General features: G+C 54.0%; 1 protein-coding gene and 1 long non-coding RNA gene across 31 annotated transcripts in view; one reads left to right on the top strand and one right to left on the bottom strand.

The window, feature by feature from the left end:
- Positions 1-27,748, bottom strand: part of DNMT3A (DNA methyltransferase 3 alpha) — a 113,622-nt gene that overhangs the window by 7,062 nt on the left and 78,812 nt on the right. For 11 of the 27 annotated variants that reach the window (XM_073791541.1, XM_073791540.1, XM_073791549.1 and 8 more), the window contains 19 exons: positions 19,826-20,041; positions 19,443-19,601; positions 18,906-19,013; positions 18,534-18,690; positions 18,056-18,205; positions 17,904-17,948; positions 17,083-17,162; positions 16,415-16,527; positions 16,113-16,296; positions 15,781-15,865; positions 13,744-13,889; positions 12,833-12,923; positions 12,495-12,643; positions 11,383-11,468; positions 9,519-9,588; positions 8,678-8,796; positions 7,770-7,907; positions 3,473-3,596; positions 7-2,324 (listed from right to left, as the gene is read on the bottom strand). In XM_073791541.1, the coding sequence (XP_073647642.1) occupies positions 2,301-2,324; positions 3,473-3,596; positions 7,770-7,907; positions 8,678-8,796; positions 9,519-9,588; positions 11,383-11,468; positions 12,495-12,643; positions 12,833-12,923; positions 13,744-13,889; positions 15,781-15,865; positions 16,113-16,296; positions 16,415-16,527; positions 17,083-17,162; positions 17,904-17,948; positions 18,056-18,205; positions 18,534-18,690; positions 18,906-19,013; positions 19,443-19,601; positions 19,826-20,041 (2,244 nt within the window). In that variant the 3' untranslated portion in view covers positions 7-2,300. Of the gene's footprint in view, positions 1-6; positions 7,908-8,677; positions 8,797-9,518; positions 9,589-11,064; positions 11,243-11,382; positions 11,469-12,494; positions 12,644-12,832; positions 12,924-13,294; positions 13,381-13,743; positions 13,890-15,780; positions 15,866-16,112; positions 16,297-16,414; positions 16,528-17,082; positions 17,163-17,903; positions 17,949-18,055; positions 18,206-18,533; positions 18,691-18,905; positions 19,014-19,442; positions 19,602-19,825; positions 20,042-20,847; positions 21,543-23,187; positions 23,323-23,416; positions 23,566-27,748 lie in introns of those variants that run through there. The other 16 variants (XR_012325782.1, XR_012325783.1, XM_073791555.1 and 13 more) reach the window with 16 other exon arrangements.
- Positions 21,756-27,361, top strand: LOC117307950 (uncharacterized). 4 transcript variants are annotated; one of them, XR_004521881.2, is made up of 4 exons: positions 21,756-21,975; positions 22,937-23,480; positions 24,656-25,458; positions 25,664-27,361. It is a non-coding gene; the product is annotated as an uncharacterized lncRNA (long non-coding RNA). The 4 variants fall into 4 exon arrangements; XR_012325789.1 differs by having other exon boundaries at positions 21,756-22,779; XR_012325788.1 differs by having other exon boundaries at positions 21,756-22,821.

Here is a 27,748-nt window from a genome sequence, read left to right as displayed (position 1 = left end):
GGAAAAGCCAACACATAAAGATATTTATTGCAGCTCTATTTATAGCTAAAATAAAATGCATATATATATATAGAAACAAACATCCAACAAGAAAATGCCATGCAGCCATTTTTTAAAAAAGAATTCTACATCAACATTGAAAAATATTGAGAAAAAAGTAGGATAACAGTTAAATATACATTTACAATTTTGTAAAGAAAATAAAAAGTGCCCATGAAAAAAAAGCCTGTTATTTTCCCCTTTTTCTCAAATTTCCCCCTTATAATTTCTTTCAAAGCTGCCAGCAAAGTGGTGCAGTCCTAAACCTCCCCCGAAATCTGCTGTAGGAAAGAAACCTTGAATAATCCTCCCTGAAGACAAGAAATCATTGGCGGGATCTGCTTGGCACTTAGGAAATGGAAATGCAGCATGGAATGCCAGGGGTCTTAGAGAGGAGATGTGATGGGAAAAGCCCAGTTCTTCTGTGTGTTCAGATCAGTCTCTTAGATGGGACAACAGGGAACTAGTAACTGCCAGGCAAAGAGTCACGAGGACAAAGGGGACATCATGTGTGAACGGGCTCTTCCAACCGCAAGGCACCGTCCACTTGCAAGATAGTGCTGAGGAGGGGTGGGTCAGCCAGGATAACCCAGACTTGGGGTCTCAAGGAAGGTCAGCAGGAGCCCCAGTGGCTGTCCAGCGCCTCTTAACTGACCAGGGCTTCACTGTACTCAGGGCAGCCCTCGGACTGCTGGCCAGTAGTGAAAAAGGATCTTCTTATGCTGAGCTGAAATAGACCGACTTCGGCCGACTGGCCCCACTTCCGCCTGCCACGTGGAACTGCCCCGAATCATCCCAGCCCCTTGGGCTCTCCCTGTCATTGTCTGCACCATTCTCTAAATTCTCCCATTTTGGGGGCCAAACACCTGTGTCTCCCAGGGTCCCTTGCACAGTCTAGACTGTCCACCACCCGGCTGCTCTCCTCTGGATGCCCTTGTGTTTTGGAGAAACCCCACACAGAGAGGAACGGTGCCCGTAACCAAAGCCCTCTAGCTTGTCTGACACAGGCACAAGGCCCACTCCTCTCCCGGCTCTAGTCTGAAAATTTCTATAGCTCAGCCTTGGACAGAATCTGCTCTTCCTGCAACCTTGCCTCACTCTAACTTATCTTCGAGCTTCCTGTCAACCAAACCACCCTTTTTTGCACCCAGTTTACAGTCCCTATTGAATGTTCATGCAGGTGATGTTTTTAAAGGGAGGAACTGCACTGTCTAGACCCAGTGCTAGGACCTCCCGGTTTGGGCACTTAACCCCTCTGAAGAAGGTTGCCAACAGTCATGTCAGGGGAAAGGAGACGCAAGACAAAAGGACATTATTACGGTGCTTTTTCCGTTTTTCTTTTTTGCACAAAAACAGTCCATTTATTCAAGTGTTCTCCAGCACAAGTACATTAGAAAGGAGCTTTATTATATGCTTCTGGGCACAAAAAAAAAAAAAAAAAAAAACAAAAAAAAAAACCAAAAAAAAAAAAAAAACGTGATGAAGGCGGAACTGACAGACTTTCTACATCTGCTGTACGCACTGACCTCTTTATAATTATTTCATAACAGCTATGTCACGAGCATCACTTACACAGAGATACAACAGAACACCAGGGCATGGGGGTGGGGACCCGTGCAGGGCCCTTTCACACTTGCCCCTCCCCGATGTCCCAGAACCAGACTGTGAAATGTACATTATTATTGTCAATAAATAGAGAAGCAACCCTAAAAAAAATACAGTGGTGAAAGGATGCTGGAACCAGGGAGAAAAAAAACAACAACAACAACAAAGAGTCAGAAGAGGAACTGAAGAGAAAGGAAAGAGGGTTGGGAAGGGAAGGGTCTGGGGAGTTAAGTCCTGCATTTAGCTGCGTGGAATGTGCAGTAAAAGTGCTCTCCCGCCGGGGTCAAAGCGAAATCGTCTGTAACAGTAAAAGTTATTACCAAATCAGCTACGGAGTTTATTCTTCAGTATGAATACATGATTTCCCACAAATAAGTAAGCACCCGCTACTTCAATGCCTCAGCTAAAACACATGAAATCGCTCATTTAGTTTTCAAGTACAAAGTTAAAATGCCTTTTTAATAATAATATATCAGAGTAAAATAATAGTCTCTTTTAAACTCCACTACAAGAAAACAAAACAAACAGTCATTGTCCAGACAGCAGACTTAATTTAACAATATATATTTTTAATAAAATGTTTTAGCACCTTGTTGAGTCACCTCCTCCCTCTGCGTATTCTAAGGAATTTCGGCATTTTTGTGGTTGGTTGGGTTCTAGGGCTGTGCAACCAGATCAGTCTGTGAAGTGAAATGGGACTCAGGTGATGCTTTCGGATCCCTGCTCATGTCCTCAGGCCCAGGGCTGGAGGCCGTGAGACTGGAGGCTGAGAAAGCCGCCCTCCCATGCCCCTGCGGGGCGTTTTCCAGTTACTGGAGTTACAGGAATCTGCGGGCCTCCGTTCGGGCGATTCGGCCGGCCACGACTAGCTAAGGACCTTCCATCCTTGCCCTCACTGCTTCTGACCTGCTTGTTTCTCCCCCTCCCCAGGCTCCACTGCTGAGGATCAGCTGGATAAACAACCCAAGGCCCACTCAGCCGGGTCTCTGGAACACGCCGGTGCAAGAGGGGCTGCTCTCGCTTCCTGAAGACCCCAGCCTTCCTTTACCAAAACGTAAAGACTCGAGAGCTTCTGCTAGAACAGTGGAGTCCATCCTGGATAGAAATCTATTCTCTTTCCTCTTAGATCCTCCAAACACTCATGGTTAATCCCTGCCTCAGCAAGGAATGGCCGGGAGAGCCATTCCAGCTCCACGCCAGCCCTCCAGAGGTGGAGGAAAGAGGGCAGGACAACTCCAGTGCCATCGCTAATCACAAGCGCTGGGAGGGGCCAGACTAGACCACGCCCGATGACAAATTCAGATTCCTCATCTCCTGCGATCAAAACGGGGCCTGGCTAGAAACCCAGTTCTCACCAGCATCTTGGCTCTGCTGCTACCCTGACCACAGGCAACGACCAGCCCTCATCAGATCACAGTGCGAGGCAGGACCCACGGCCCTAACCCTGCAAGTTTCTTGAAAACGACACCTCTGAAAAATACCAGTGCCACAGCCTCTCTGCCCCAAACAGAACAGCGACAGGAATTCAAAAGCGCCTCCAAGATCCACTTTATGTATAATGATGTCATCAGCGAGATGAAGGCTAAGAACATTCCCCAGGTGGCTCTGCTGAAATAGTTCCTTCCCTTGCTCCTGTTACAGACCTTCCTGTGCTGGAGACCGTGGGCTATTCCCACCTAATTCCCATCCCATCAATTCAGGCTTCCCCAGAATTGCCAGCTATGCAGGAAGTAAGGGGAGCCGGCCCTCATTAGACCAGTCCGATGTCCACCACCAGCCTTTCTTCCTGCTGGGTCTGCCTGTCCCAGTCTGCACTCTAGCGACTCACCAAAAACCCACAGGCATCTTCGCCAGCCGCCACTCCCAGGCCCGTCTCAAAAGCAAAGCAGTCCTGCGTGCTCTTTGGGGAAGTTTGCTTTCTAGAATGTTCAATAGCAGGAAGGTTCTGGGGTCTAGAAAGAAAAACAGACAGTGGCACACCTGGGTTGCCATCACTGACTGCAAGACCCCACGGGTCCTGTGCTCCTCGGTCGGCTCCCGGGAAAGGCAGGCAGCACCAGCCAGCTTGAGGCCCACGGGGCTCAGCGGCGCCGGCTGGAGACGAGCTTCCTCCTCGGGCAAGCGACCCAGGGCCCTGCGCCCTGCCGAGCCCCAGCTACCTACCCCCGGCAAGAGGCACAGGTCCCTCTGGCACCTGCAGCAAGTAGGGGGCATCCTCCTCAGTCCCTAGAAACCCTCGTTTCCAGGAATTTGTAAATTGGCCTGCTCTTCAGAAAGAAAACCCCACCGGGAACATACTCCAGAATTTTCCCTAGGCCTTCGTGGTTTCTCCCGCTGCACTGCCTCTACCCTGAGCCTCACGCACAACGAGTGCCGCGACCCCCCACCTGCATCCCCGCGCGACCTCACCTCAGTCCCCTTTAGAAGGGGACCTGATCACTGCCCCCAGGAGCACCCCCAGAGTTGGACAGCACCCCGGTGTGGCCAAGTTGGCACATCCCCAAGGTCCCCTGCACCCTACCAAGCTCTACTATGGGACCAAGCCCACGGGTGTGGCTGGAAGGAAAGCTGGTGATCGTTAACGCTCGTCCCTGCGAGGGTGCACCTGGCCCCTTCTGGGGCCTAGTCAGGTGGCCAGACTGCGCGCAACAGGTCCTCAGCCACAGCAAGCAAGCTGGCCGGCCCACGCCGAGCCCTCAGGCTCACCACATCCTTGGCTACCGAGCTGCTTCCCCACACCAAGCCCCTGGGTGGGGCTTGGGCCACTGGGAAAAGCAAACTCCTGCACACAAGCAGTGGACAAAAGGCCTCGGAGAGCCGGGAAGTCTGTCTGCAGAGGAAGAGACTCTGCCCTGACACTGGGGCTGGGAAGACCTTAGCGTTGGCCGCCAGGGGAGGGAGCACCTTGGACTGCCTGCGGCAGCCCTCCTCCCCCAGCCCTCCGGAGCAGTGCTGGTGGGCTCTGGGCCGGGAAGATGGAGCCTGGCTGGAGGGGGTGGGGTGAGCACCACAGTTCGGTACAGACTCCAACGAGGGAAGGGCCGAGGGCTTCCCCCACAGCTGCTCCAGCCCCGTGGGAGCCCACCATCACCACCTGGCATCACGGCACACAGCTGGCAGGAAGCAACTGGGTATCATCTTAAAAACCAATCTGACAAGGAAATGAGTAGCCCGGGGTGCGGGACTAAGCACCCCTAAAAGGAGCGGGAGACCGCGGCCACCAGCTGTGGGCTTACTCCTGAGCAATGAGCACGGGATTCAAAGCCTGGTTTCGTTTTGTCACCAAATACTAATTTGCTTTATTCAAAAGGTGAGGTTCACTGTCCCATTTTTTTTCCAATGGAAGCCCCCTGGCCAAGACAGCCCTGGACGTCAGTTTCGTTTTGGTCGGGGGAGAATAGGTAGGGGGAGTTGAGGGCTGACTGGACTGGTGCCTAGGGTTGCAGGTCAGTGTCACAGGTTGCTAACAGAAGAGTCTTTTGACATCACCAGGGGCAAAAGAGATAGAACGCTACCTGCTAGAGGAGAGCACCTGCTGAAAGAAAACCTCCTCCTTTTCCTGCCCTCAGCACCTAGCAACTTCTGGGATTGACAGTCTACCTGCAATTAGGGCAACAGAGGTAAAGAGCTGCAGGGCCGACTCTGCAAAGTCCTGAATCCTGGGGAGAAGAGCGCTGGGAGCTCCCTGGCTGTGTGTGTGTGTGTGTGTGTGTGTGTGTGTGTGCGCGCGTGTGTGCGTGTGCGTGTGTGCGTGTGTACGCGCATTCGTTACGCATCAGTATAGAAACATGTTCCTGTGTGTGCGTGTGGGACTGACTGATTGGTGTGGGGCCTGTCTGCAGTGGGGCCCGAGACTCAGCATTCTGAGCCTCCTTCCCCCGCTCCCCACTACAAAATATTTCTTATACGTGACCCTATCTATGTATTTATATAGCGCCTATCACCGTAGGCCCTATCTTTCTAGGGATGCGAACGTGGGACCATGTGCTTGGCAGCACCCCTGCCAGCCCTGCCAGTCCCAGGAGGTGCCACTCCCCCCTCCCATTATAAAATATATATCTCTATATGCCACATTATCTACACCCCATCTACCCAGGCAGGCATCTGCCCATTGGGCCCTCACCCTGGAGCCACACATGCCGTCCCTGCCTACAGCCAACACCAGGCTGCCTGCCTCGCCGGGAAGCGGAACCAAGTGTCGTGCACTTGGGGCTCCAGGTGCTGCTGACTCGAGGTAAGAGCACAGCTATCATCAGACCAAGTACTAGAAAAGAAATACACACCACTCCAATCACACACGCGAGGAGAGAGATGCCTGGTCCTCCCTCCAGCCCTGACACACGTGACTCGAGAGGAGGGAAGCAGAAGAGAAGAGGGACGCGCCCGGAAGGCCGGCCTCGGGGACCCCCTGGCCGACGCCCAGCTGTCGCAGCGCCCGGTGGCCCACCTGGCCCGAGGGGTGGGGAGCCAGGGCACCAGGGCCACCACTGACTTAGAAGCACCCTGCTCCCCGCACCTTGGTTTGAAACCTAAAGGGAGGGGGGGTTGGGTTTTTGTTTTCTTAAAGAAAATCTGAAAACAAACATAATTATAACCAGAACCATAAGAATAATTATAACAAAAGGTGTCATCAGCCTCCCAGTATAAAACTGCAGCCTTTGGAGATGACCAAAAACATCACATTCCAGGGGCCGGAAGCCGCCTTGTGCACAGAGGGTGGATGGTGGGGGCCTCATAAAAGAACACACAAAAAGCGACTTAGACAGGAAAGCACCAGTACGTTTTGTATGTTTTTTTATTTGCTCCAGGTGGGGTCTGAACTGTCACTTGCCCGCACTCTGGATTTTTTCTGACCCCACCGCAAGGAGCCCTCGAATCGGCTAATGTGAGAAATTGGGAATGAAGACCCCTCATCCTGCCATCTTGCCGAGGGAGTCTCCTTTTCTAAAAAAATCAAAAGGTTATCTCAGGAGCCTGGATGGATCCCACTCTCAGCTTTCCACGGTCCCGACCACTGAATTTCACCCCCTTTTTTGGCAGGGAGAAACGGGAGAATGCTGTTCCCAAATTCTCCTCCTTCACCTTGTTAAACACCAAGGGGAAATTGAAAAACCCCACCACGGTTAACAGTTCACCTCCAAGCTGTCTCCCTTTCTCCATCCTTGGTTAAAACCCTTTGCACATAAGGCAACGTGGAAGCTGATGTTTTTACTCATCTCGCTGTTGTAAAGCACCATTATGAAGTCGGGTTGTACAGTAGTTAACAGTACCTTTTATATATATATCTCATATCTATCATATATATATAAACTGTAAACAAGAGGTAACAGCGGCTTCTAGAAACTGATTTTCTTCAAGGTTTCCTGTGTGGTAGGCACCTGAATACTGTATAAAAGGGTCTTGTGTGGTGTTCTCGTCTCTCTGCTGCTAGTTGGGTTGTGTTTTGCATGACCAGGAATGGTGCTGGCAAGACAGCTCAGTGGCTGGGAGGGAACTCTGCCGCCTGAGTGTCTATTTTCTGTCCTCTGCTTGTGCTCCTATCTGATCAGGCTAGAGACAACAACAAAAAAAAAGATACATAGTAAAAAAAACAAAACAAAAACAAAAAAAAAACAAAAAAAAAAAACAAAAAAAACCCCAATATATAGATTTCTATAGAATTTCCTTCTTTCCTTCACTCCCATCTTTCCTCTGCAAGGTATGTTACTATTTTTTGTTACTGATTTTTTTTTTTTTTTGCTGCAATAAACCCTCTTGTTTCAGTCACAGCAAGAAACAAAAACCCAAACAAACAGAAAACCCCTCTGAAAAGAGTAGAAAACAAAAGGTTTGACCGAAAAAAAGGGGGTGGGAGGGTGGGGAGGGAGCTTGGTTTTGTTTTTAAATAGGACTGAAGATTAACATTGAAAAATCAGGAGATGATGTCCAACCCTTTTTACAAGGCAAAGCCTTCCGGTATTTCTGCCTCTGTGGGGTTTTTTTTTTTGTTTTAAATTCCTTTTCCTCTTCTGGGTGCTGATACTTCTCTCCATCCTCATGTTCTTGGTATTTTGTTGTGTTTTGTGTTTTTTGTTTGTTTGTTTAAACCTTGTTTCACTACCTCGGTTTGCCCTCACGTCCCTTACACACAAGCAAAATATTCCTTCAGCGGAGCGAAGAGGTGGCGGATGACGGGCACGCTCCACGACCGGCCCAGCAGTCTCTGCCTCGCCAAGCGGCTCATGTTGGAGACGTCGGTATAGTGGACAGGGAAGCCAAACACCCTGGGGAGAAAAGGCAGACAGGGCAGGAGTCAGCGCCAGCCTGGGCAATTCTGTGTCCTTAATAACCTGTTCGAGACTCAGGCGCCCGGCTACTCTCTGTGGGTCTGAAGGTATGTTAAGATGATCACTGCCTAGAGATTTCCCACGCAGTAGAAACAGAGTTAGCGTTTGTGAGAAACACCTCCAGGACACGCTCCACCTGAAATTCAGACCCACAGTGGGTATCTCAACTCTGTATGTAATAAAAATACATCCCTGGTATCTTCCCCCGCAGAGAACGGAAGACTCTGCAAGGGGGCCAAACCCTTGCCTGATGTCAGGAGTTCCTGCTTGCTCCGGCTGCCTGTGAAAATGGTCTCTTTGTCTGGCTAAATGGCAGTTACCCCAAGAATGAGGAATCTAGCCCAAGTCCAATCTGTGCCAAAGCAGGGTGCTGAGGCTTTAAGGCCCACCTGGTCCCACACTGTCCTGGTCTGCAAAGCACATAACATCAGCAAGTGGGACGCAGGGAAGCTCCTGCAGCCACAGTGCTTCCTTGGAGCTCAGAAGGACCGCTGGGAGCCAAGGCATTGGGGGTTGATTCCTAGACGCCCCCCCTTACTTTAAACCAGCCTTACAACGCACAGGAGTCCTCCCCCAGGAATCTGCCATGTTGGGAAATGCTTGGGAAAACCCACTGCTCACGGGGTATCCGCAGGGGATCCGAGTCTGGTGCAGAGGCGGAGATCCCTCCCACCCGCTCCTGCCCGACACCAGCGTTGAGTGGGTACCTTTCCATTTCAGTGCACCATAAGATGTCCTCTTTCTCATTCATGAAGACGGGGAAATGCTGGTCTTTGCCCTGCTTTATGGAGTTCGACCTAGTAGTAATGGTCCTCACTTTGCTGAACTAGAAGACGAGGAGAGGAAAAGAGAAATGAGTACTCATCTCCTGCCAGGCACCTACCAAGGACTGGTGCGTCCAAAGGTGACAAGGCCTGGTCCATCCAGGGGCCGAGGTCAGGCTCCAGTCGTGAGCCTCCACAGACCCCACTGCCCTGCTTTTCTTCCTACACTGAGGTCACCCGGCCATCCTCAGTCCAGTCCCACTGGCCAAGGGCTTGACAGACAGCAGCTTGAGCCACTGTCCTTCGTCAGTCTCCTAAGAATTGTTTTTTCCCAGGGGTGGTGACTTACAGGCAAGGGGATGCCAAATTACTCAGGGGCGCAAAGGCACCCCTGGGGTGCCAGCAGCCCCAGGAGGTTTCTCCAGCGAGAAAGGGAGCTTCCACATCACAGGAGAAGCTCTGCTCTGAAGGCTCGTGCAATAGGTCCTGGCTCAATCATTCAAAAGCCGTAGCAGACGCAGGGACCTTGGCAAAGGCGTCTTAGTGTCTGCCTCCCACAGGAGCAGCGGGCGAGCTCAGCACGGAAGGGCTGCAGGCAGCAAGGATTCCTGACCTCTCCCCCGGCCCTCCAGGCTTTCCCCCCTCGACCCTCCCGCTCTGGCCAACTGCATGCACGACCCCCTCAGTCGCATCCTCTGCAGGCGGGACACACAGCCCTGGTGCTGTTCCAGCCCGTCCTGCCCTTCTCCTTACCCCCAGCAGAGGGCTTGGATGCTGGGCTAACCTTGGCTATCCTGCCGTGCTCCAGACACTCCTGCAGCTCCAGCTTATCATTCACAGTGGATGCCAACGGCCTGGAAGGCAGAAGAGAGAGAGTAACAACAGAGACCAGGACGACGGCAGGGGCGCACCCAGGGCCCTGAGCCAGCAGCCATCTGACTCACACGGGGAAATCAAAGAGGACCCCGTCACCCACGTGCGTCGTAACCCCCCTCAGACTCCCCAACACATGCGACATACACTGCAGCCACTCACAGACACAAGTCCCCCAAGCATGAATCCTTAAAGGTGAATTCAAAAGTGGTCTCAAACTACAAATGAACAGACAACGCCTGCCCAGACGGGGAAAAGCCCAATTATTTTTAAACCTGTTACTTAAAAATAGACTGAGTCTTAAAAGCACCCATCACAAAGCAAGCTTTGGCATGACAGAATGGCCTGTATTTCGACTACGGTGATGGTTACATGGGTCTGTACACTGGATGAAATTCGTCAAACTGTACACCTGAAATGTACAGTTAGTTAACCAGACAAATTCTGCACAGTCCCCAGAAGACTAAAATTTTGTGACACGGAACGTGTCACTTCTCAGAAGGCAGACCAGATCACTAAATATCACCTGTGCTGCTGGCCTTTTCTGACATTTAGGATTACGTAATAAAGGTTTCACAGAGCGGTCCACCATCTCTGCATGGGAACCACCCCAGGACCCATGGTCAGATCGCGCCTCCAGGCTCCTCCCTGTTTAGGCGCATATACACTCTACTTGGTCCCTCGCGGTACCTCTGCTCCTCCTGGAAGCTCAGAGTTCTAGAATTTTAGAGTTGGAAGAAGCATGTGAGAACAATCCCCCCAAGGGCTGTCAGGGTACGCTGAGTTACTGGCTCCATAAAAATACTGGACTACATAAGCCAGTCCATTTTTCCAGTACGCACAGACATCCATCCCGGGAACATTAGGGAGACACCGAGACAGTTTTCAGGTCAGCTGCCCACTGACCCATCTCCTTCCCAGCCAACAAGCCCTCGCAAAAGACGGCAGCTTTGCCAAACAGGTATGAGACGGGGGAAGTTCCTAAAACTTCATGCTATTGCCAGAGAGGCAGATTAGATGACGTGAGGCCAGGTTAAATGATGTTCCCAATTTGTAGGTGTACCAAGGAGGCTTAAAATCCACACTCAAAACATGGTGCAAAGTATTTCTTTCCGTAATAGGTATCTAGATTGGGTGGATCTCCCTCTGCTTTTGAACCACTAACTCTCAACCAGAATTCCTTTCTTCACATACGCCTTTTTATAGTACGATTATTACGCTGAAGAAATGAAATTTTCTTCATTCCTGGACATTAAAATCTCTGTGTAACCTAAACGAAGAGCATCCTTCCGAAAAAGGACTTGAAGCCAACGAAGTGTGTGGATAATAAGTGGAGCAGGGCCCTCTGAGCTGCGAGGTGCCTGCTGCTTCGACACTCTCTCTCCTGGAGCCCGATGTGGCCCAGCTGTGTGCACCACTCTCCTTCCCATCCCCAAACACATCCTCCACAGCTTTACCTCAGGGGACTAGGGACCAGCTGACTCTAGACACATCACCAACGTAGGAGAACCAACCATATAACTCAGCAGCACGATGAGTCCTCTTCTGTGTCAAGAGTGTGCTTTTTAAAGGTCCCATTTGGGACCACTAGTCCTTGGTTTCTCAGGCAAGTATTTTCTACACCTGACTCCCCTTCTTCCTCAAGGAAAAGGAAACAAAGAAGAACACGGCAGAGCAGCAAGCTGGTCAGCAGGGGAGGCTGGCCCCCTCCTCGGGGCGTCATCCTGCCTGCAGACACCCACCCGCAGCCACCTGGGCACGGAGCTCTCACCAACCTGTTCATACCGGGAAGGTTCCCCCAGAAGTAGCGGGCCCTGTGTGCAGCCGACACTTCTTTGGCATCAATCATCACAGGGTTGGACTATAAAACAGGACAGAGGTTAAAGATGAGTGAGAGAGAAATGTAAGAGTGCCAGGAAATTTGCTAGTTTAGAGCCTCAAAGGCTCTTACTTCTCTCTCGAGAGGCCACACTGGGAGAGCCTGAAGGCCCCAGGAAAAGCTGGAATTAAAACCCAGCTACGTTCCACACGCTCCCACTGGAACAGTCTAGACCCGCACAGTCCACACCGCGATGATGGAAATGTTCTATCTGCACTGTTCCATGTAGTGGCCACTAGCCCACCAGCTGCAGATGGCGGAGTACTTGAGAGGAGGCTGGTGTGACTGAGGAATTTTAATGTCAATTTAAATGCCACACATGGCAGATGCCCACCACACTGGACCACACAGCTCCAGCTCGCCCGGAGGCTTTGAGAAAGAAAGTTCCAATGAGTGTGGATGTGTTCGCTGTAGTACGTCCACATTGTGAGCCAAACACACCAGCTTGAGGCGTTTGCCCCCAAGACCCGGGAGCACAGGCTCGGGCTCCCAGACTGCCCGCCCCAAGAAGGACTCTGGCTGCAGAAACCCTCTGTGCACAGCCCAAACCAGGCTCAGCAAGCTGGGACCCACAAAATGGGAAATAGAAACTGAGATAAGCTGTGTTTTCTTCCCAGGTGCCATAAAGCATCCGTCACGGTGCCAGGGAGCGAGGACAAGCCACTCTGGTTGGGAAAATTGCTTCTGGTATCTCAGAGGTTCCACCAGGGAAACGCCACACAGACCCCCAAGCCCAGGAGTCTGACACTCCACCCTGTTTACAACAGTCAGGCCCTCCAAGTGCTGAGGCCCACACCCACACACCACCTCTTACAGTGAGACCACGGGTTCTGTCCAAGGCGTGCTTCCTCCCTGTCTACTTGGGAAGCCCAGAGCTTCCCAAACGGGCCCCTTGCAAAGCGGAAGTCACCAGTCCCCAGCTCCACAATGCAGATGAGACAGGGATAAAGCAGCAGTCCAAGGTAGAAGCCATTAGTGAGCTGACCAAACCAAGGGTGCTGGCTATACCTCGAGAAATCGCGAGATGTCCCTCTTGTCACTAACGCCCATGGCCACCACATTCTCAAAGAGCCAGAAGAAGGGGCGATCATCTCCCTCCTTGGGCCGCGCATCATGCAGGAGGCGGTAGAACTCAAAGAAGAGCCGGCCAGTGCCCTCTGAGAGGTCGGAAGAGAAAGCCATCAGCTGGGGCTGTCTGCAGGAGACAGTGGTGTGGCCCGGGCACGGGGAGGGCAGGGGAGGGCAGGGTCGTTGGGAGTAGCCGTCCCAGGGCAGAAATATCCAAGTAGGAAACTGACGTGCGAAAGCACCAGCTCAGAAGGTGGAGGGGTGAGCGCAGCACCTACCGTAGAGTCCCTTGCGGGCGGGGTTGACGATGGAGAGATCATTGCAGGGACTGCCCCCAATCACCAGATCGAACGGGCCCCACTCCTGGATCTGGGAGGATAAAGGTAATGTGATGGGCCTGATGTCCGGGGACAGAGGCAGAAAGGGAGAGAGAAAGGATCTGTGAATTTAGCAAAAAAGTACTTTGGCATGGGAGAGAAGAGACCCGGCTGCTTTGAATGCTCTCTACATACACACGTACATTCATATACACACACGCGCGCGCGCACACAGTGCAGCCACAGGCAAGTCACTGAGGCTCTCTGGGCTGTTTCCTAAATAATAAAGGGAAAGGACTGAACTGGACCATCTCTGAGGCCAGTGGGGAAACCAGTGTGCCCCCAGCAGGAAAAGCAGCCACTCAGGGGGGACAGCGGTCCAGGCTGGGCAGCTGAATGAAAGGTACTCTGTGCTCTGCGCACCTTGGGCAGGTGTCTGGACCATCTGAACCCCTCCATATGCCCTTCAGGATGCCTGAGGGCCTGTAGTTCGAGGTCGACATGGATAACTGGAAAAGCAAGGGGCCACTCAGGCAGGATCCCGCCAGATCCCCCCCTCCCCAAAATGGAGGCTGGCGAACCTTTCGCCAGCCGTACTGGGAGGATGGGAACCTCACTGCAACCCACAGCGCTCCACTCAAGAGGGCCCGGAAACCAGCCAGGCCCAAGAAGCCTGGCCCCCAATTCCCACTGGAATCTGCCCCGATCCTCTAGAGACAAGGAGGGAAATGGAAGAGAAGGAGGGAGAGAGTTCAACGGGGGAGGGGGGGAGAAAGGAAAAGAGCAAATGGACAAAATGAGAGGAGCTGGCGCTGTCCCCGGAGCTAAGTGACGTAGAGAAGGTGGGCGGGGCCATGGCGGCACTGACATACATGCTTCTGCGTGACGCTGCGGACGTCCCCGACGTACATGATCTTCCCCTGGTGCCGCACCATGCCCACCGTGATGGAGTCCTCGCACACCTCGGAAGCGATGTAGCGATCCACCTGAATGCCCAAGTCCTTCAGCACCAGAAGCCCTGTGCCAGCCAGCAAAACGCACCGTCACTGGGTCGCCTCCCTGGCACCCCAGTCTTTGCAGGGGGTCCCTCGGGCCAGCCGGACACATGGGTCAAAGGCAGGCCCAAGCCCTACCCTGCCCTGAAAGCCGCAGGAGACTTCTGGATCAAACTGGAGTATCAGTAACAAGGACATCAGACAGGCTGTTACGTCGAGGCTCTTTCACGCCTAATTTGATCTACTCAGAAAATAGTCAAGACAGGACAGCAGGGGGTTTCGGGAAGCAGGGACAACAACAGGTGACTTTTGGGTGGGCTTTGCTGTTTCTGTATCTTGCATACACTGGTCCTTCCTCAGCCCTTCTATCACCTCCCGCTGCAAAATTCAACCATCCGTCAAGACTCAAGGTAAATGCCACCTACTCTAGAAAGGTTTCACTGAGGCCCACCCCAGCCTACAGCCCCCGGGATGGCCTCCCCCCTTCTGCAAGGCCCAGCACCCTCTGAGGCGGCACATCCTCCACCTCAGAGCAGCTCGCACGCCTGAGCCAGCCCTTCTCTTGGGTTGCAAATGTCTTCAAGACAGAGTGGGCGGTCTCAGTCAGCGTGTTTCCTCCTGAACTGACTACTCACACTTCCTGACCACGGCCCTTCCACAAAGCCTTGCTGAATTGAGGCAAGGAAACAGAACAGGCCCTGTGTCAGGAGACACAGCACCATTCCCACTGCTCCCCAAAGACCTCCCCACAAGGAGCCTGCACGGCCTCTTGGGGTGTGACGTGGCTTAAGAAGGCTTCAAGGTCCTAGCCCAGGAAACCAAAGCTGTACATTAACTCCTTTAGGTTCACATGACATCAGCACTGAGCTGGGAACAGAAGACAGACATCTGGCCCAGGTGCCTTCCCCACCCTCTGGCCAAGGTCTCCGGGCCCAGCCTGCCCATCTATCTCCCTTTGGTCCCATGAAGACAAGTTCTAAGGAGGACTATTTGTTTCCTAAGGACTGAAGAGCCTCAGCCTTGGGGCAGGGCTGAGGGGTGTATATGAGTCTTCACGTCAAGAACCACATGAAATTAAAAACAGCGGCTACACGGTGACCCGGGATTCCCTAAAAGTTAACGGTTTAAGTATATAAAGACGCATGTTCAAGGATGCTTGTCACAGAACTGCTCATAGCGGCGGGGAAAATAGTAAACAACCCGATAGGGGGTTCATTAAATAAATTATGGTAGTGTCCCTCCATAGAATCCTAGGTAGCATTTATAAATAATGTAATTCTATATTGGCTGACATGAAAAACCAGTCATGATATCATAAATGAAAAGGCACGTTACGACACATTTTACTATTTACTATGCATTTTACTATCCTTTTGTCTTATTTATCTATCTACATATGATTATATAAACACACACATGCACAGAAAAAAAATTCTGAAATCTAAAAATGTAAAAGGACATATACCAAAATACCAGTCATAGGATTACGGGCGATTTAAATATTCTTTAGACTCTCTCGTTTAGAGTTTGTTTCTTCACTGCGACTTATAATCAAAGCACAACAGGACTGCCTATGATTTTGCTTTGGTCGCCAAGTCTGTCCTTTGAGGTTCTGTGAAAATCTTCCATAGTCTCTGACCAGCGATCGCTCTAACCTCTGCTGGAGCGCCTCCCTCCCACTGCCCCCGTTCCCGCCCCCCGACCCCGACCTCACGTCCCCAGTAAGGCAATGCCCACCAAACATGCTGGTTTACCACTTAGTTTTACTTTTCATTGAACACAGAAGCTTCCTCCTTACGGTAATATTTTAACAGTTGTAACGTTAACTGTCACTCTGTTTTGCCAAAGTTACGCACACACGGTCCCCTGAGCCCAGCTCCCACGTCCCAGGACGAAGACGCCCAAGACTCTCACCTGTAGCGATTCCGTCAAACAGGGACAGCACCCGGATAGGCTTCCTCTTCTCGGCTGGGACAGGTGGGTAAACCTTCGGAGGGTCCTAGGCAGCCAGCACAACAGGCCCGGTGAGTGTCCAGGAGTGTCCTACAGACCCGCACGCGGGGCTGGCCTCCCGGCCAACTGTGAGCGCTTGGGATTTCCAGACCTGCACAGCCCGCTCGTGGCTCAGGCCCTGCTGCCCGGCGCCCAGGCCCCCGACCGACCGAAGCGCTCTCGCTCTGGTGGAGTCTGCCCTCTGGCTTTGGCAGGCGGGGGGTGAGGAGAGCCACCCTCGGCCCAGCACTCACGAATTCCTGGTCGTGGTTATTGGCGAAGAACATCTGGAGCCGAGAGGGCCAGTCTTCTCGCCGCCGCAGCAGCCCGTAGGTGCCCTTGTGCCCGCACATGTAGCAGTTCCAGGGGTCTTCCTTAATGGCTGCCTGCGCAGCTCCCGGCCCCACCAAGAGATCCACACATTCAACGCAAAAGCACCTGGAAGGAAGCCCAGTGGAGCGGAGGGGACTCTCACCCCAAGGCCAGTCCCGGATGGAGTGTGGCCGCAGGGCAGGGCAAAGAGGGAGGGCCACTACGCGCGGGGGCGGGGCCTCACCTGCAGCAATTGTTGTTCCCGCACATGAGCACCTCGCGCCCCCCGCAGCAGATGGTGCAGTAGGACTGATAGCCGTCATCATCATACTGGTACGCGCACTCCAGGAAGCAGTTCTAGGGAGCACGGCGGAGGCTCAGAGACCACCGGGCAGCACCCAGGCCAGCCAGGGTGAAGGCAGGCTATGAACCCAGCCTCTGGGCTTTGGCCTTGAAACCTCGACACAGAGCCCTGGAGACATGACCCCGCTACCCATCCAGCCAGGGTCCAGCCCAGACCACAGATCTGGGAAGGGGACACCATGCCTCCCCACTGCAGTGGACAAACCAAGGAGAGGCGCGTGGGAAGGGCTGGAAAAGAAGGCCTGCACCGCCTTGTGGTCCCCCGCCCCAGGGCACAGGGACCCACCCATCAGTCTGTCCACGCCCACTTCACACTAGCAACTGTGAGCCCACATCTGGGGACATGAATGGGGCTTTAGAGGGGGCAAGGATCTCTCAGAGGAAAAGCAACAGCAAGTCAAACGCGTGAAACCCAAGGATCCATTTTATCAGGACTCTGCTTCAAGAGCAAACCTCGGAGTCACCCTCACAGCTATCCCAGGCGCCTGCAGCCCGGAGGCCAGGAGGTGTGGCCAGCCGGGGCCTCGTCTCTGCTGGGTGCGCCCCTACCTTGCAGTTTTGGCACATTCCTCCGATGAAAAGAGGGTGTTCCAGGGTGACGTTGAGGCTCCCACAAGAGATGCAAATGTCTGGAAAACAGAGGAAGCAGAGTGAGTGTCACAGAAGGGCCCCCTCCCCGCTTGGGCCCAAGCCCAGCTCCAGAAAAGCTATAACAAGGGGCGTGCTGGAGCAGCAGCCAGAAATGAAGGCAGGAAAGAGTCTGGGAGGGGCCCCATGGAACAGGGAGGCAGCGCGGCCCCGATCTCAGAAGCCCACTCATCTCCCTGAGCAGCAACGCCGCCTTCCAGGAAAGGCATGGTACGAGGGTCAAGAACCCGCTGTGAGAACGGGGCCTGACCCTGTGTCACTCTGGAGATGTCCTCGGGCAGTCAACCCTTAAGGCCTAGGCCCCTGCCCTCATCCTTCCTGGCCCTGAGGGCCCCGAGCTGGACACACCATCACTAGGCCAAGGGAGACAGATATGGGATGCACTAATGACCCCCAGATGAGAGAAGGTGAGGAAAGGTAAAAGGGCAAGTTCAGATCCAAGAGAGGCCACCCTTATCTGGCCCACTGGAGTGTCCCAAACCCTAGTGACCAGTTCCCACCACCGACAGGAAAGATCGTGGCACCGGAAGATAGATGTGTGTCAAGCAGGCTGGAGGTGGTGGGACATAAAGGACACATCCTGTCACCAAGTACTGATGTCCCACGGCATCGTACCTTCCTCGGTACCTATAGTACTCTGTGCCGGCCACCACCTTAGGGCCCAAGTGGAACAGACAATTGACTTCCCAGGGCCAAGGCCCAGCTGCCCCCTCAGGACTCACCCTCGATGTTCCGGCACTTCTGCCGCACCTCGTACACCAGCCGCTCTGCAGAGGGGAGGAGAGCCCGGCGTCAGAGGAGGCCTCGAGGGTCATGCCCATTCCTCTGAACGCCGGCCTCACCCTGCCGCTCTCTCCAGAGCCAGGCCAACTACCTCTTGTGCGTTCATCAATTATCTCCTTGACCTTGGGCTTTTCAGTTGTGCTCTTTCGGGGCTTTTTGGCTGGTGGGGGCGGTGCATAGGCAGCTGCCTCGGGTTCAACCCACATGTCTGTGTAAACTTCTTTGTAGGGGTTCTTCTCCTCTGGATCGGGAAAGCATGTGATGAGGTCATGGTTACTGGCTGACGAGGAATCCCAGCTCTCTTCCCCTGGACCATCTACCTACAACGGGGTGTAGCAGGGTGCGGCCCGGTGCCCAGCTTGTTCCTAGCTCCCAAGTCTCTGGTGCCAGCAAGCCAAGGGGGAGCAGGTTGTTCAAAGTCCCAGAGTGGCACTGGCCCTACCTGGCCCCAGGGAGGGGGAGACGGCGGCCATTCCCACTGCGAAGCTTCATGGAGGAGGCCTTGACGGCCCTACCTAAGCACGGCTTTCCGAGCCTGGGTGCGGAGCTGCTGGTGCACCTGCGTTTACCTTCTGGGGGCTCCAGGCCCTTGGGGCCAGAGGGCTGGAACCCTCCCAGGGCCCATTCGATCATCTGTTTGTTCTGCACCTCCACGGCCTTGGCAGTGTCGCTCTCGTCGCTGTCGTGGCACATCGGGAACAGCTTCCCCGCTCGGCTGCTGGCCACCTGGAGGGCAACACGTGTGAGGAGAGTAGCGAAGGTGGGCTCAGGCAACAGGTGGGAGAAGTTGCAGAAAGGAGACGAGTAAGGAGAGGAGGAGGCCCGAGGGCCTCCCAGGCAGACCCTCTGCCCAGGCCTAAGCCCTGTGCTCCAGCTTCCAGACCAAAAGTGGTCCCTGCCGTCTGAGCTCGCCCTGCTGAGTCCCTCGGAGGGGCACTGACCTGCAGTACTTCGTAGATGGCCTTGCGGTACATGGGCTGCTTGTTGTAGGTGGCCTGGTGGAAGGCGCTGCAGAAGGAGCTCAGCGGCATCAGCTTCTCCACACACACCTGAAGGCACAACCCGCCCTCGTTTGCTCCTCCTTCCACACTCACCGAGCACCCACCACCTGCCTGGCGTGATCAGGGGTGGGGGCATTAGGGCCCGGTCTCTGCCCTCAAGAGGACCGGATGCACCAGTAAATAATTACATGACGTAAAGGAGGAGTCCAAGCCCCGGTGTCGGGGAGGACCTGAATGCAGGTGGAAGGGAATTCTGGGTACAGGGCTCCTGGAAGACATCCGACTCTCGTTTGGAGTGCAACCTAATGATCTCAAGGGCTTCCTCCAATCACACATATACAAAGCGGGGACGAGCGGAGCCCCCTCCTACCATCCCAATTCCGAACCACGCCCCCAGCCAAAACCAGAGGCCCCGGGACAAAGACCCTTTCCTCCCCGCCCGCCCCTGCCAGGCTACCGCCAAACCCCAGGACTCACCACTGAGAACTTGCCATCTCCGAACCACATGACCCAACGGGTGCCTTCTGCTGCTCGGCTCCGGCCCGTCATCCACCAAGACACAATGCGGCCTGGCCACCAGGAGAAGCCCCGCAGTTTCCCCCACACCAGCTCCCCAATGCCAAAGCCCCGGCCGTCCTGGAGCCCCAAGGAGCAGAAGTCATTACATGGTGGTCACGAGGCCCTGCCACCCTGATTCCCCCCAAAGCAACCCCAGCCCTGGGCATCTGAGGGTCAGGACAGCCAGGAGGGAGCGCCATCTGAATGGACAGAGCGAGACTGGAGAGACAAAGAGGCCTGGGGTCGGGTAGAGAGAGCAGGACGGGAGGAGCTGGACGAGGCAGGTGAAGCCAGCCGCTCACCTCGTACTCCGGTTCATCATCAGCTGCTTTGGCGGCGTTCTTGTCCCCAGCGTCAGCCCCCACGGGCTCAGGCGTGGTGGCCACAGTGGGGGATGCGGGGTCGGTGGGCTGCTGCACAGCAGGAGGACTGGCCTCCTCCACCTTCTGAGACTCGGTGGACCCCTGGTTTTCTTCGACAGCATTCATTACTGCAATCACCTTGGCTTTCTTCTCAGCCTGGGGAAACAAGGAACAGAAGTTACCTTGAGCTGACACTCAAGGGGCTCTTCTCAATCTCTCCAGGGTCTGGAGACAGTGACAGAAGGTAAGGGGCTGGAGAGAGGAGTTCTTCCCTCATCAACTCAAGCAGCTTGCCACGGAAAACAGAGAGACGTGAAGTTGAGAGGTGAGCTCAGATCACTTGGCTCAACGCCAGCCTTCTCTGCCTCCTAGGAGATCTTCCTCCCTCGTCTAACCTTCCTCAATTGTCAGCATCATCAGTTGCCCATCTTCTGATACGGAGAGATCAATTCTATGCAGATACCAACGATGCCCCTTAGATTAGGCACAGGCCTTGGCTCCAGCCTCTCCTATCTTACTCCCCGATCTAGAAATGGATCCTCTTGTCCTTTTCTCCATAGTTTTCCTGGGCAATCGACCCCTTCTCTTCCTGGTCTTGGCTTCCAGACCACAATTCTAGTTTTGTTGTGATACGTAACGAAGAAATCACTGTTTTGTGTTCAGAGCGCACGGTTCCTTCCCCCTCTGCTCAACCACCACGAAAAGCCCCAGAAGAGCTTGCCTGCTCCCGTGCTCACACGCCATCCTGGAGTTCTCAGGATCACAGCTAATGTATGTTGTCACCAGATTCTACGCCTTCTTTCTACGTGCACCTTTCAGATCCATAAATACACTTATTCTTTCAACAACTATTTAGGGAGTCCACAGTATAGCCAGGCATCCTCTCTGCCATCCCACTGACAAATTAATCCAAACCCAAGTATTCTCCCAATTTGAACAGCCTCCATCCTTTCACCGTTCACCATCTCATGCTCATCTTTCAGGCTATGACCTGCATGCCCATTCCTTCTCCAAACCTGCTCCAGGATTCCCATCACCCTGCAGAGGAGAATGAAATACCTGATACTTAGCTCTGAGGGCCATTCAACCTAATCTCACCCATCTCACCCCAACGGCTGAATCTAGGACACGTGGCCCTCAAGCTTCAAGGCTCTGCACCCGTTTTCACCACACCAGATTCAAAGGGAAAAAAATCCCACCTTCAACATGAAGCTTTCCCTGAGAGCTTAGAGCTGTGAATACAAACCCACCCTCAAGATTACCTGGAGTATAAGATCTCTAAGCTGGAAGTCACAGCATTTATATTCCTGTCTTAGCCTTGCAACTAATTAACAGCCGACTTGGGAGCAGTCCCTTGAGTTGCTCCACCTAAAAAGGAGTTTGAACTGAAGGATTTCTGTTAACCTTTTCTGACTGGTTGAAGAAGTTGACGTATGTATGTACCAAGAATTCCAAGGCCTCTTCAAAGCCTGTCAATGGACCCCCAGGTCCCAGGTTAAGAAGAGCTCAATGGTCTACTGTCTCTTAGATTCATTTTAGTTTGATCTATCTTCAAGTCTTTGCCTCCTGGCCACAGACCAAATCTGCTTCTTGTGGCAATTCCTAAAACACGAGGATGGAAGTCTTAGTTCTTTCTCTGACTCAACAAATTCTAAAATGGGATAAAGCATCCTTTGCCCCCAGCCCACAAACAGCTGGGACAGAGAGCTCCGAGGTGGGGTGAGGGTGGAAGAACGCAGAGGACCTGCTCCTCCCTCCCAAGCCCCACCCTCACCTGGGGGATCCTGCCCCACCCCTTCCTAAAATCTACCTCCTCCCCTCCCACAAGGTGTGCCTAGGTGTGCACTCAAGCCTGTGGGGAGAGAGGCTCTCTCTCAGAATTGTCAGCTGCGGCTGCGCTATCCCAGGGCCAGATCTGCTCAGATAAGTGCCCTGCCTAGCAGTCTCTGCTCCCTTCCCTCCACCATGCCTCCGTGAACTTCAGGCACGGCCGCTGACCTAGACCAGGGTGCTGCCTTGGGTGGAAGGCAGCACCATTCTGCCAAAAGACCCAGTTTCCAGGGGCGACGGGCCCCCTCAGCCAGAACAAGGTGCGCAGGTGGCAGGAGGCGGCAGGGGGAAAGGATCCCAGCAAGCAGCGCTGGGGGGGCCCAGGGCACACGCGTCGGGCTCCCCCCGGCCTCCCCCAGTCTAGAAGGCAGTCGTGCCTGACACCACCCTCCTCACTCCCCCTCAGCCCCTTTGTCTCTCTTCTCAACCCCTCCACAGTGAGTTCCTGAACATTATTCTTCCCCCACAACTTCCCCCAGCTTGTCAGACGGTGCTGCTGACGGCTGTTAAGCGCCCCCAACCCAGTAGGTGCAGGAGAACACGCACCCAGCATGGTTTGGCAGGCAGGGGAGGAAGGGGCCTCCACCGGGACAAGGCCAGCAGGGGTGGGGGAAGGAAGAAGGGGGTGGGTCAGCAGCAGGAGGCAAGAGGAAAGGGGAAGAAGGGGCGAGAGGGTGGCTGGGTGGGGGAGGGGCTCATTAGAATAGACTTGCCTAGGGCAGTGCGGGAGGCCCCTTTTCCACGTTCATGCCAACCCCCCCGGACAATAGGAGAAATAAGGGTTAACTCTGGGCTGGGGCTTTTGGGCTAAAGGCTCCCCCCCACCTCAGTTCAGAAGGTCCTACCCCAGAGTAGCCAAGAGACTGGGCAGGATCAGGAAGACACCACACCAGCCCCACTACGGCGGCTCGAGGAGGCCACTTGGCCTGGAGTTTGTTCTGCCTGGAGAGCCACTGGTAACTCCACTCTGGTGGAGGCATGGCCTCCCCATCCAGTCCCATCTCCTCAGGCAGCTGTCCCGCCTCCACCTCTCTCTGCGACTCGGGCTGCTTCCCATTCCAAAGGTCAGAGGTCCAGGGACCCACGCGGACCCCGGGCTGTCCCAGGTGCCTCTCCCATCACAGGCCGGCGTCAGGCCACCCCACAGCCCCCTGTCAGGGCCACACTGCTCCCTCCCACCCTGACACCACTTTTTTCTGGTGGCCTGACGGTGGCTCCCAGGAACAGGCAGGAGAGGAAACTGTCCCTCTCAAGAGGCCACAAGCTTGGCACGGCCTGAGGACGGCGTGGTCCACCAGCCAGGAACACAGGTCAGCAAGGAAATGCCAACAACCCATCTGCCAGCCAGCTCAGCAAAACCGCCGCTGCTAGCCCGACTCCACGGGCCGGGGCCTGCCCCCAGCCTTCGCTGACCACTGCCCCAGGCTCACACCAGGCCTGCTCTTGCTGGCCCCTGAGCCGCCAGGTCCCACCTGAGCGCAGGAAGGAGTGGGGCTTGGGGCTCCTGAGGAGGAAGTGGGTGGGACAGCAGTAACTCAGCATCTCCAGAACTCAGGCCAGGCAGGGGAGCCAGCTCCTGCGGGCCGGGGAGGCAGACTTGACTCTTCTCAAGCCCAGAGGGCTGCAGGCCCAGAGATCCTCCCACCGGCCCCGGCCGCCTCCCCGCCCCCAGTTTCCCCAGGGCTCCATCCAGGAACCTACCCATAAGGCCAGGTGCAGCCCCTCTGTGGTCCGGCTCAGGTGTGAGCCCCAGCCCTGAAGCTCTGTAAGTAGCTGCCCGTCTGGGGGGAGGGGAAGGGGGCGATGGGGCTGGGGGGCGGAGGGGGCCAGAGAGAGGGGGAGGGGGAGGTGGGGGGGAGGGATTGAACATTTTCTTTGTCTAGAACTCCAGGTCACGTGGGCCCCGCTGGAGTGCCTGGTTGGCTGCGAGCGGGCCGGGGGAGGGGGCCGGCTCTCAGACGCTGGCAGTGGGCCAGCCCCTCTCCTTCGGTCCGAGGGGCGCGGGCCGGCGCTGGGGCCTGGGGGCGCGGCTGGGCCTCCGCCCGTTCCCAGGGCCCCGCCCAGGCCAGGCTGGAGGCGGTGCCCGCCCCCTCCAACCGGCCAGCCTTCCCCGCCCCCTCTCCTCCAACTCCGCCAGAGCCCGGCGCGGAGCCGGGGGGCGAGGCCGGGAGCCCGCGGGCCGCGCGGGGAGGGAAGGAGGAGAACCGGGAGGGAAGGGGCTGCCCTCCAGCTGCGGAGGTAAGGTACGAGCGCCCAGAGAGCCAGGAGCGCAGGCAAAAGGAGAGAGGAGCTTTCGGGCCGTCTGGGAGAGACAGAAGAAAGTTGTTAAAAGTGAGTCTCAGCAGCACAACCAAAAAAAAAAAAAAAAAAGGAAAGGCTTACAGATGAGCGAAGAGGCCCAGGAAACTGTAGGAAAACTCAGAGCACACAGAGATGGGCAGAAAGCGCCCGTACAGAACTGGGTGCGCTCCAGAACGGGAACTGGGAGCGTTGCCGGGGGGGTGGTCTCCTCTGCCTTAAACGGCGTGGCGTGAAGAGGAGTTCAGGCTTTGAAAATCACTTCCTGGCCAAGTCCCTGGGTCCCCTAGGTCACTCTGGGTCAGCCTTGGATGTCTCATTTTCCTGTTTGCAAGGTGCGGGGTTGGGGGGTGGGGAGGAGGAGTTCAAAAGTACAGCGATTCCTTCATTCCCAGGCACATACATCTGCTGCTCAAGACTGCACTCGTTCGGAGCCTCCAGGTGCAGCTTCAACCATTTCAAGTTCCCTCCTCCTGAGCAGAGGCCCCTCCCCCCAAGAAGAATATATATGTGTATATATATGTATATATATACACACATACATACATATACTCTCTCACTCTCTCTCTCTCTCTCTCCCTCCCCCTCTCTTTCCCTCTCCCCCTCTCTCTCCCTCCCTCCCTCTCCCTCCCGACATCAAAGAAGCAGACACTGTTGGCCCTGCCCTCAAGGAGCTGACAAATTCAACTAGACTTGGAGAGATTGGAAAAGATCGTTGAAAAGCATCTCTAAAGAGAACTACGCCACAAATACCAACCACCCTGATGGGCCAGGATGGCTTGGAAGCCAAACAAAAATAAGTAGTATCAATGATAAATGAGGTTAAGGAGGTCAGTGTAGAGCAGAGGCTGAACCTGGAGGATGAATCAGATTTGGAATGAGGCTGGATAGGGAGGAAATAAGAGATGTTAGGCTGGATGGGGAGGAAAACACTTGCCCACCTTCACCTCCCGCCCCACAATACAACTAAAGCTAAGGGGTGCGGAGAGAGATGTTGATGGATATATCCTATCGCAGTGAAGAATAACCGCGGGTTTTCTTACATGACAGGGTGAATGGGTATTTTGGAAAGATTAGCCTGGGGACCTCTCTGGTGGTCCAGTGGGTAAGACTCCACGCTGCCAGTGCAGGGGGCCGGGTTCCGTCCTTAGCTGGGGAATTAGATCCCACACGCGTGCCACAACTAAGATGTAGCACAGCCAAAATAAATAAATATTCCTTTTAAAGAAAGAAAGATTAGCCTGTTTTGTTTGCAAGATGAATTAAAAGGAAGAGGGGCTTCCCTGGTGGCACAGTGCTTGAGTCCGCCTGCCGACGCAGGGGACGCGGGTTCGTGCCCCGGTCCGGGAAGATCCCACATGCCGCGGAGCGGCTGGGCCCGTGAGCCATGGCCGCTGAGCCTGCGCGTCCGGAGCCTGTGCTCCACAACGGGAGAGGCCACAACAGTGAGAGGCCCGCGTACCCCCCCCCCCCCCCCGCCCAAAAAAAAAAAAAGGAAGAGCAGGGGAGCTGAGGGTAAATGCTCCCAGCAGGGCAGGGCTGTTTGGCCAGCCACACTCTCAGAGGATCTGGACTGGGGTTCTGGTTCTATCACTGTGACCTTGGACAAGCCACTTAACTCCAAGAAGTCTTTTTTCACTTGCAAAACAGGAGTGATGACATCTGCCCTCCCAGGCCCAGGAATACCAGCATCACTTAAGGAGATAATGCCCCCAGGTGCCTGGCTTCCAACCACAAGCTGCGGGAACAAACCAGCTGGAACAGGTGCTGGTATAAGGAGGTCAAAAGATGGGCTGTGAAGGAGAGTCTACCTACCATCCCTCCTGGGGCTCAGCACCCTTCTGGGCGCCGTCAGAACAAGCAGGCCCTAAAAAAGGAAGAGGACTCCAAATCAGAGCGAGCCTTCTCCAAATAATACTCAGGGAGTACAGACTTCCTCTCCCCACCCTGACTGAGATCCAGAACCCATACAGCAAAGACGAGCCGTTCCATAAAACACAGGCCCTATTCTGCTCCAGGCCATCTTTCAACCCAATCAAGGTACCTGCTTGGTATAATTTTTCAGAAGATCCCCAAGCAGAGATGAGAAGCCGTGAGTTTACACCTCCTGCCTGCTCCCACCCTTTAAGGAACATAGTAAGACTTACTTGGCTTCTCTCACTGATGCCTCCCCGGCATCCTCCCAGGCCACTTTAGACCTCACCCCAGGCCTCCTCTCAAAATGAAGTTTCTGATCCGGCTTGGCCGGCTCTTTTTAAAAACACTATCTCATCTATGACATCTCCTTTTCCATTGTTATGTGGCTAAACACCTTAGACTCTACACTCCATGGTCTTGGGACTTCTTCAGTAAGTAATGCTGCCTGTGCATGCAGTCAGGACTCAAAGTGTCAGGGTGGACCAGGGCCATCAGTTTCACTTTTTCTTGGCCCACTTAATAAAGGAGCCTTTCCCTCCAGCTGCCAAACTTCCTTATTCTCATTCTTTAAAATTAAGCTCAAATTGGGGGGAGGGGCAACATAAGAGTAGGGGATTAAGTGGCACAAGCTACTATGTATAACATAAACTACAGGGATATAGTATACAGCACAGGGAATATAGTCAATATTTTATAACAACTATAAATGGAGTATAAGCTTTAAAAATTGTGAATCACTGTGTCGTACACCTGAAACTTATATTGTAAATCAACTACACCTCAATAAAAAAAATTTGTTTTAGTAAAATGAAGCTCAAATCTTACCTCTTCCACACAGCTCCCAACTGAAGCAAAAAAAGCCCAATTCAAAGGTGTCCCCTCGCCACTTAGAGCACCGCCCCTCTCCTGTAGCTACACAGACAGGTAAGGTTACCCTTTTCTATACTGTAAGTCACTCAGACTGAGATTCGTGTCCTCTTTGTACCTGGTGGGCAGAGAGAGACCTCAACGCGGAAAAGACCCCGAGATCTAGGATAAGAGGTGACTTTAGCGAAAGGTCAGGAAAAAACTAGGGCAGCCTTCTAGGATCCTCAGGTCATATATGTCCTCGGCCTTCCAGAGTAACCCTCCCAGGGTGGTGACTGGGATAGGTCTTTTGATGAAGATAAAGATAGTCAACCTAAAATAGCAGGGTCATGTAAAGTGAGCCAGGTTCTTGGAAATGTTCTAGAAGTATGTTGAGAGGAGGAACCCCTGGACGAAAAGAAGATCTGGCGGATGTCAAGAGCCTAAAAGAAGCGCTGGAGAGGAAGCGTCCAGCATGGTCCAAAAGGGAGGGTGACCTGAAAGAGAGGGCACATTTCCTGTCTGGCAGGCCGAGAGCAGTGATCCAGTAGGCCTGATGAAAACACCTCTTAAGGACACCTGACTCTCAGCACTTATCCCGTGTTCATCAAGCAAACTTCTAACTTTAATTACATTTTCCAGTGACTCTGATACCAGTAAGCTGCCAGAAAACATCAGGACCACTAGGTCCTGTAGCACTAGGATCTGCGTTGAAAGGACAAGTCCTGTTATAAATCTGTAAATTGAACATCCTGGTGTACGTCACACTCCTGTCTCTGAAGAGCACGATTGTAAGATGTGCCGTGAATCTGACTTTCCAGCTCACAGAGCTGATGTGAGATGCTAAGTCGTGATCCTCCACCCAAGAGCAGCAACTCCCACAGGTGCAGGTGGGAATGCCACGCCTGCCTGACTGGTTTTAACTCAAAGTTCAGCGTTCTGTGGCGTGCTTTGTCATAAAATCCAGTGCTG

Source organism: Tursiops truncatus, chromosome 14 (assembly GCF_011762595.2).
Source record: "Tursiops truncatus isolate mTurTru1 chromosome 14, mTurTru1.mat.Y, whole genome shotgun sequence".
NCBI lineage: Eukaryota > Metazoa > Chordata > Mammalia > Artiodactyla > Delphinidae > Tursiops > Tursiops truncatus.
This window is presented reverse-complemented; position numbering and strand designations above follow the sequence as displayed.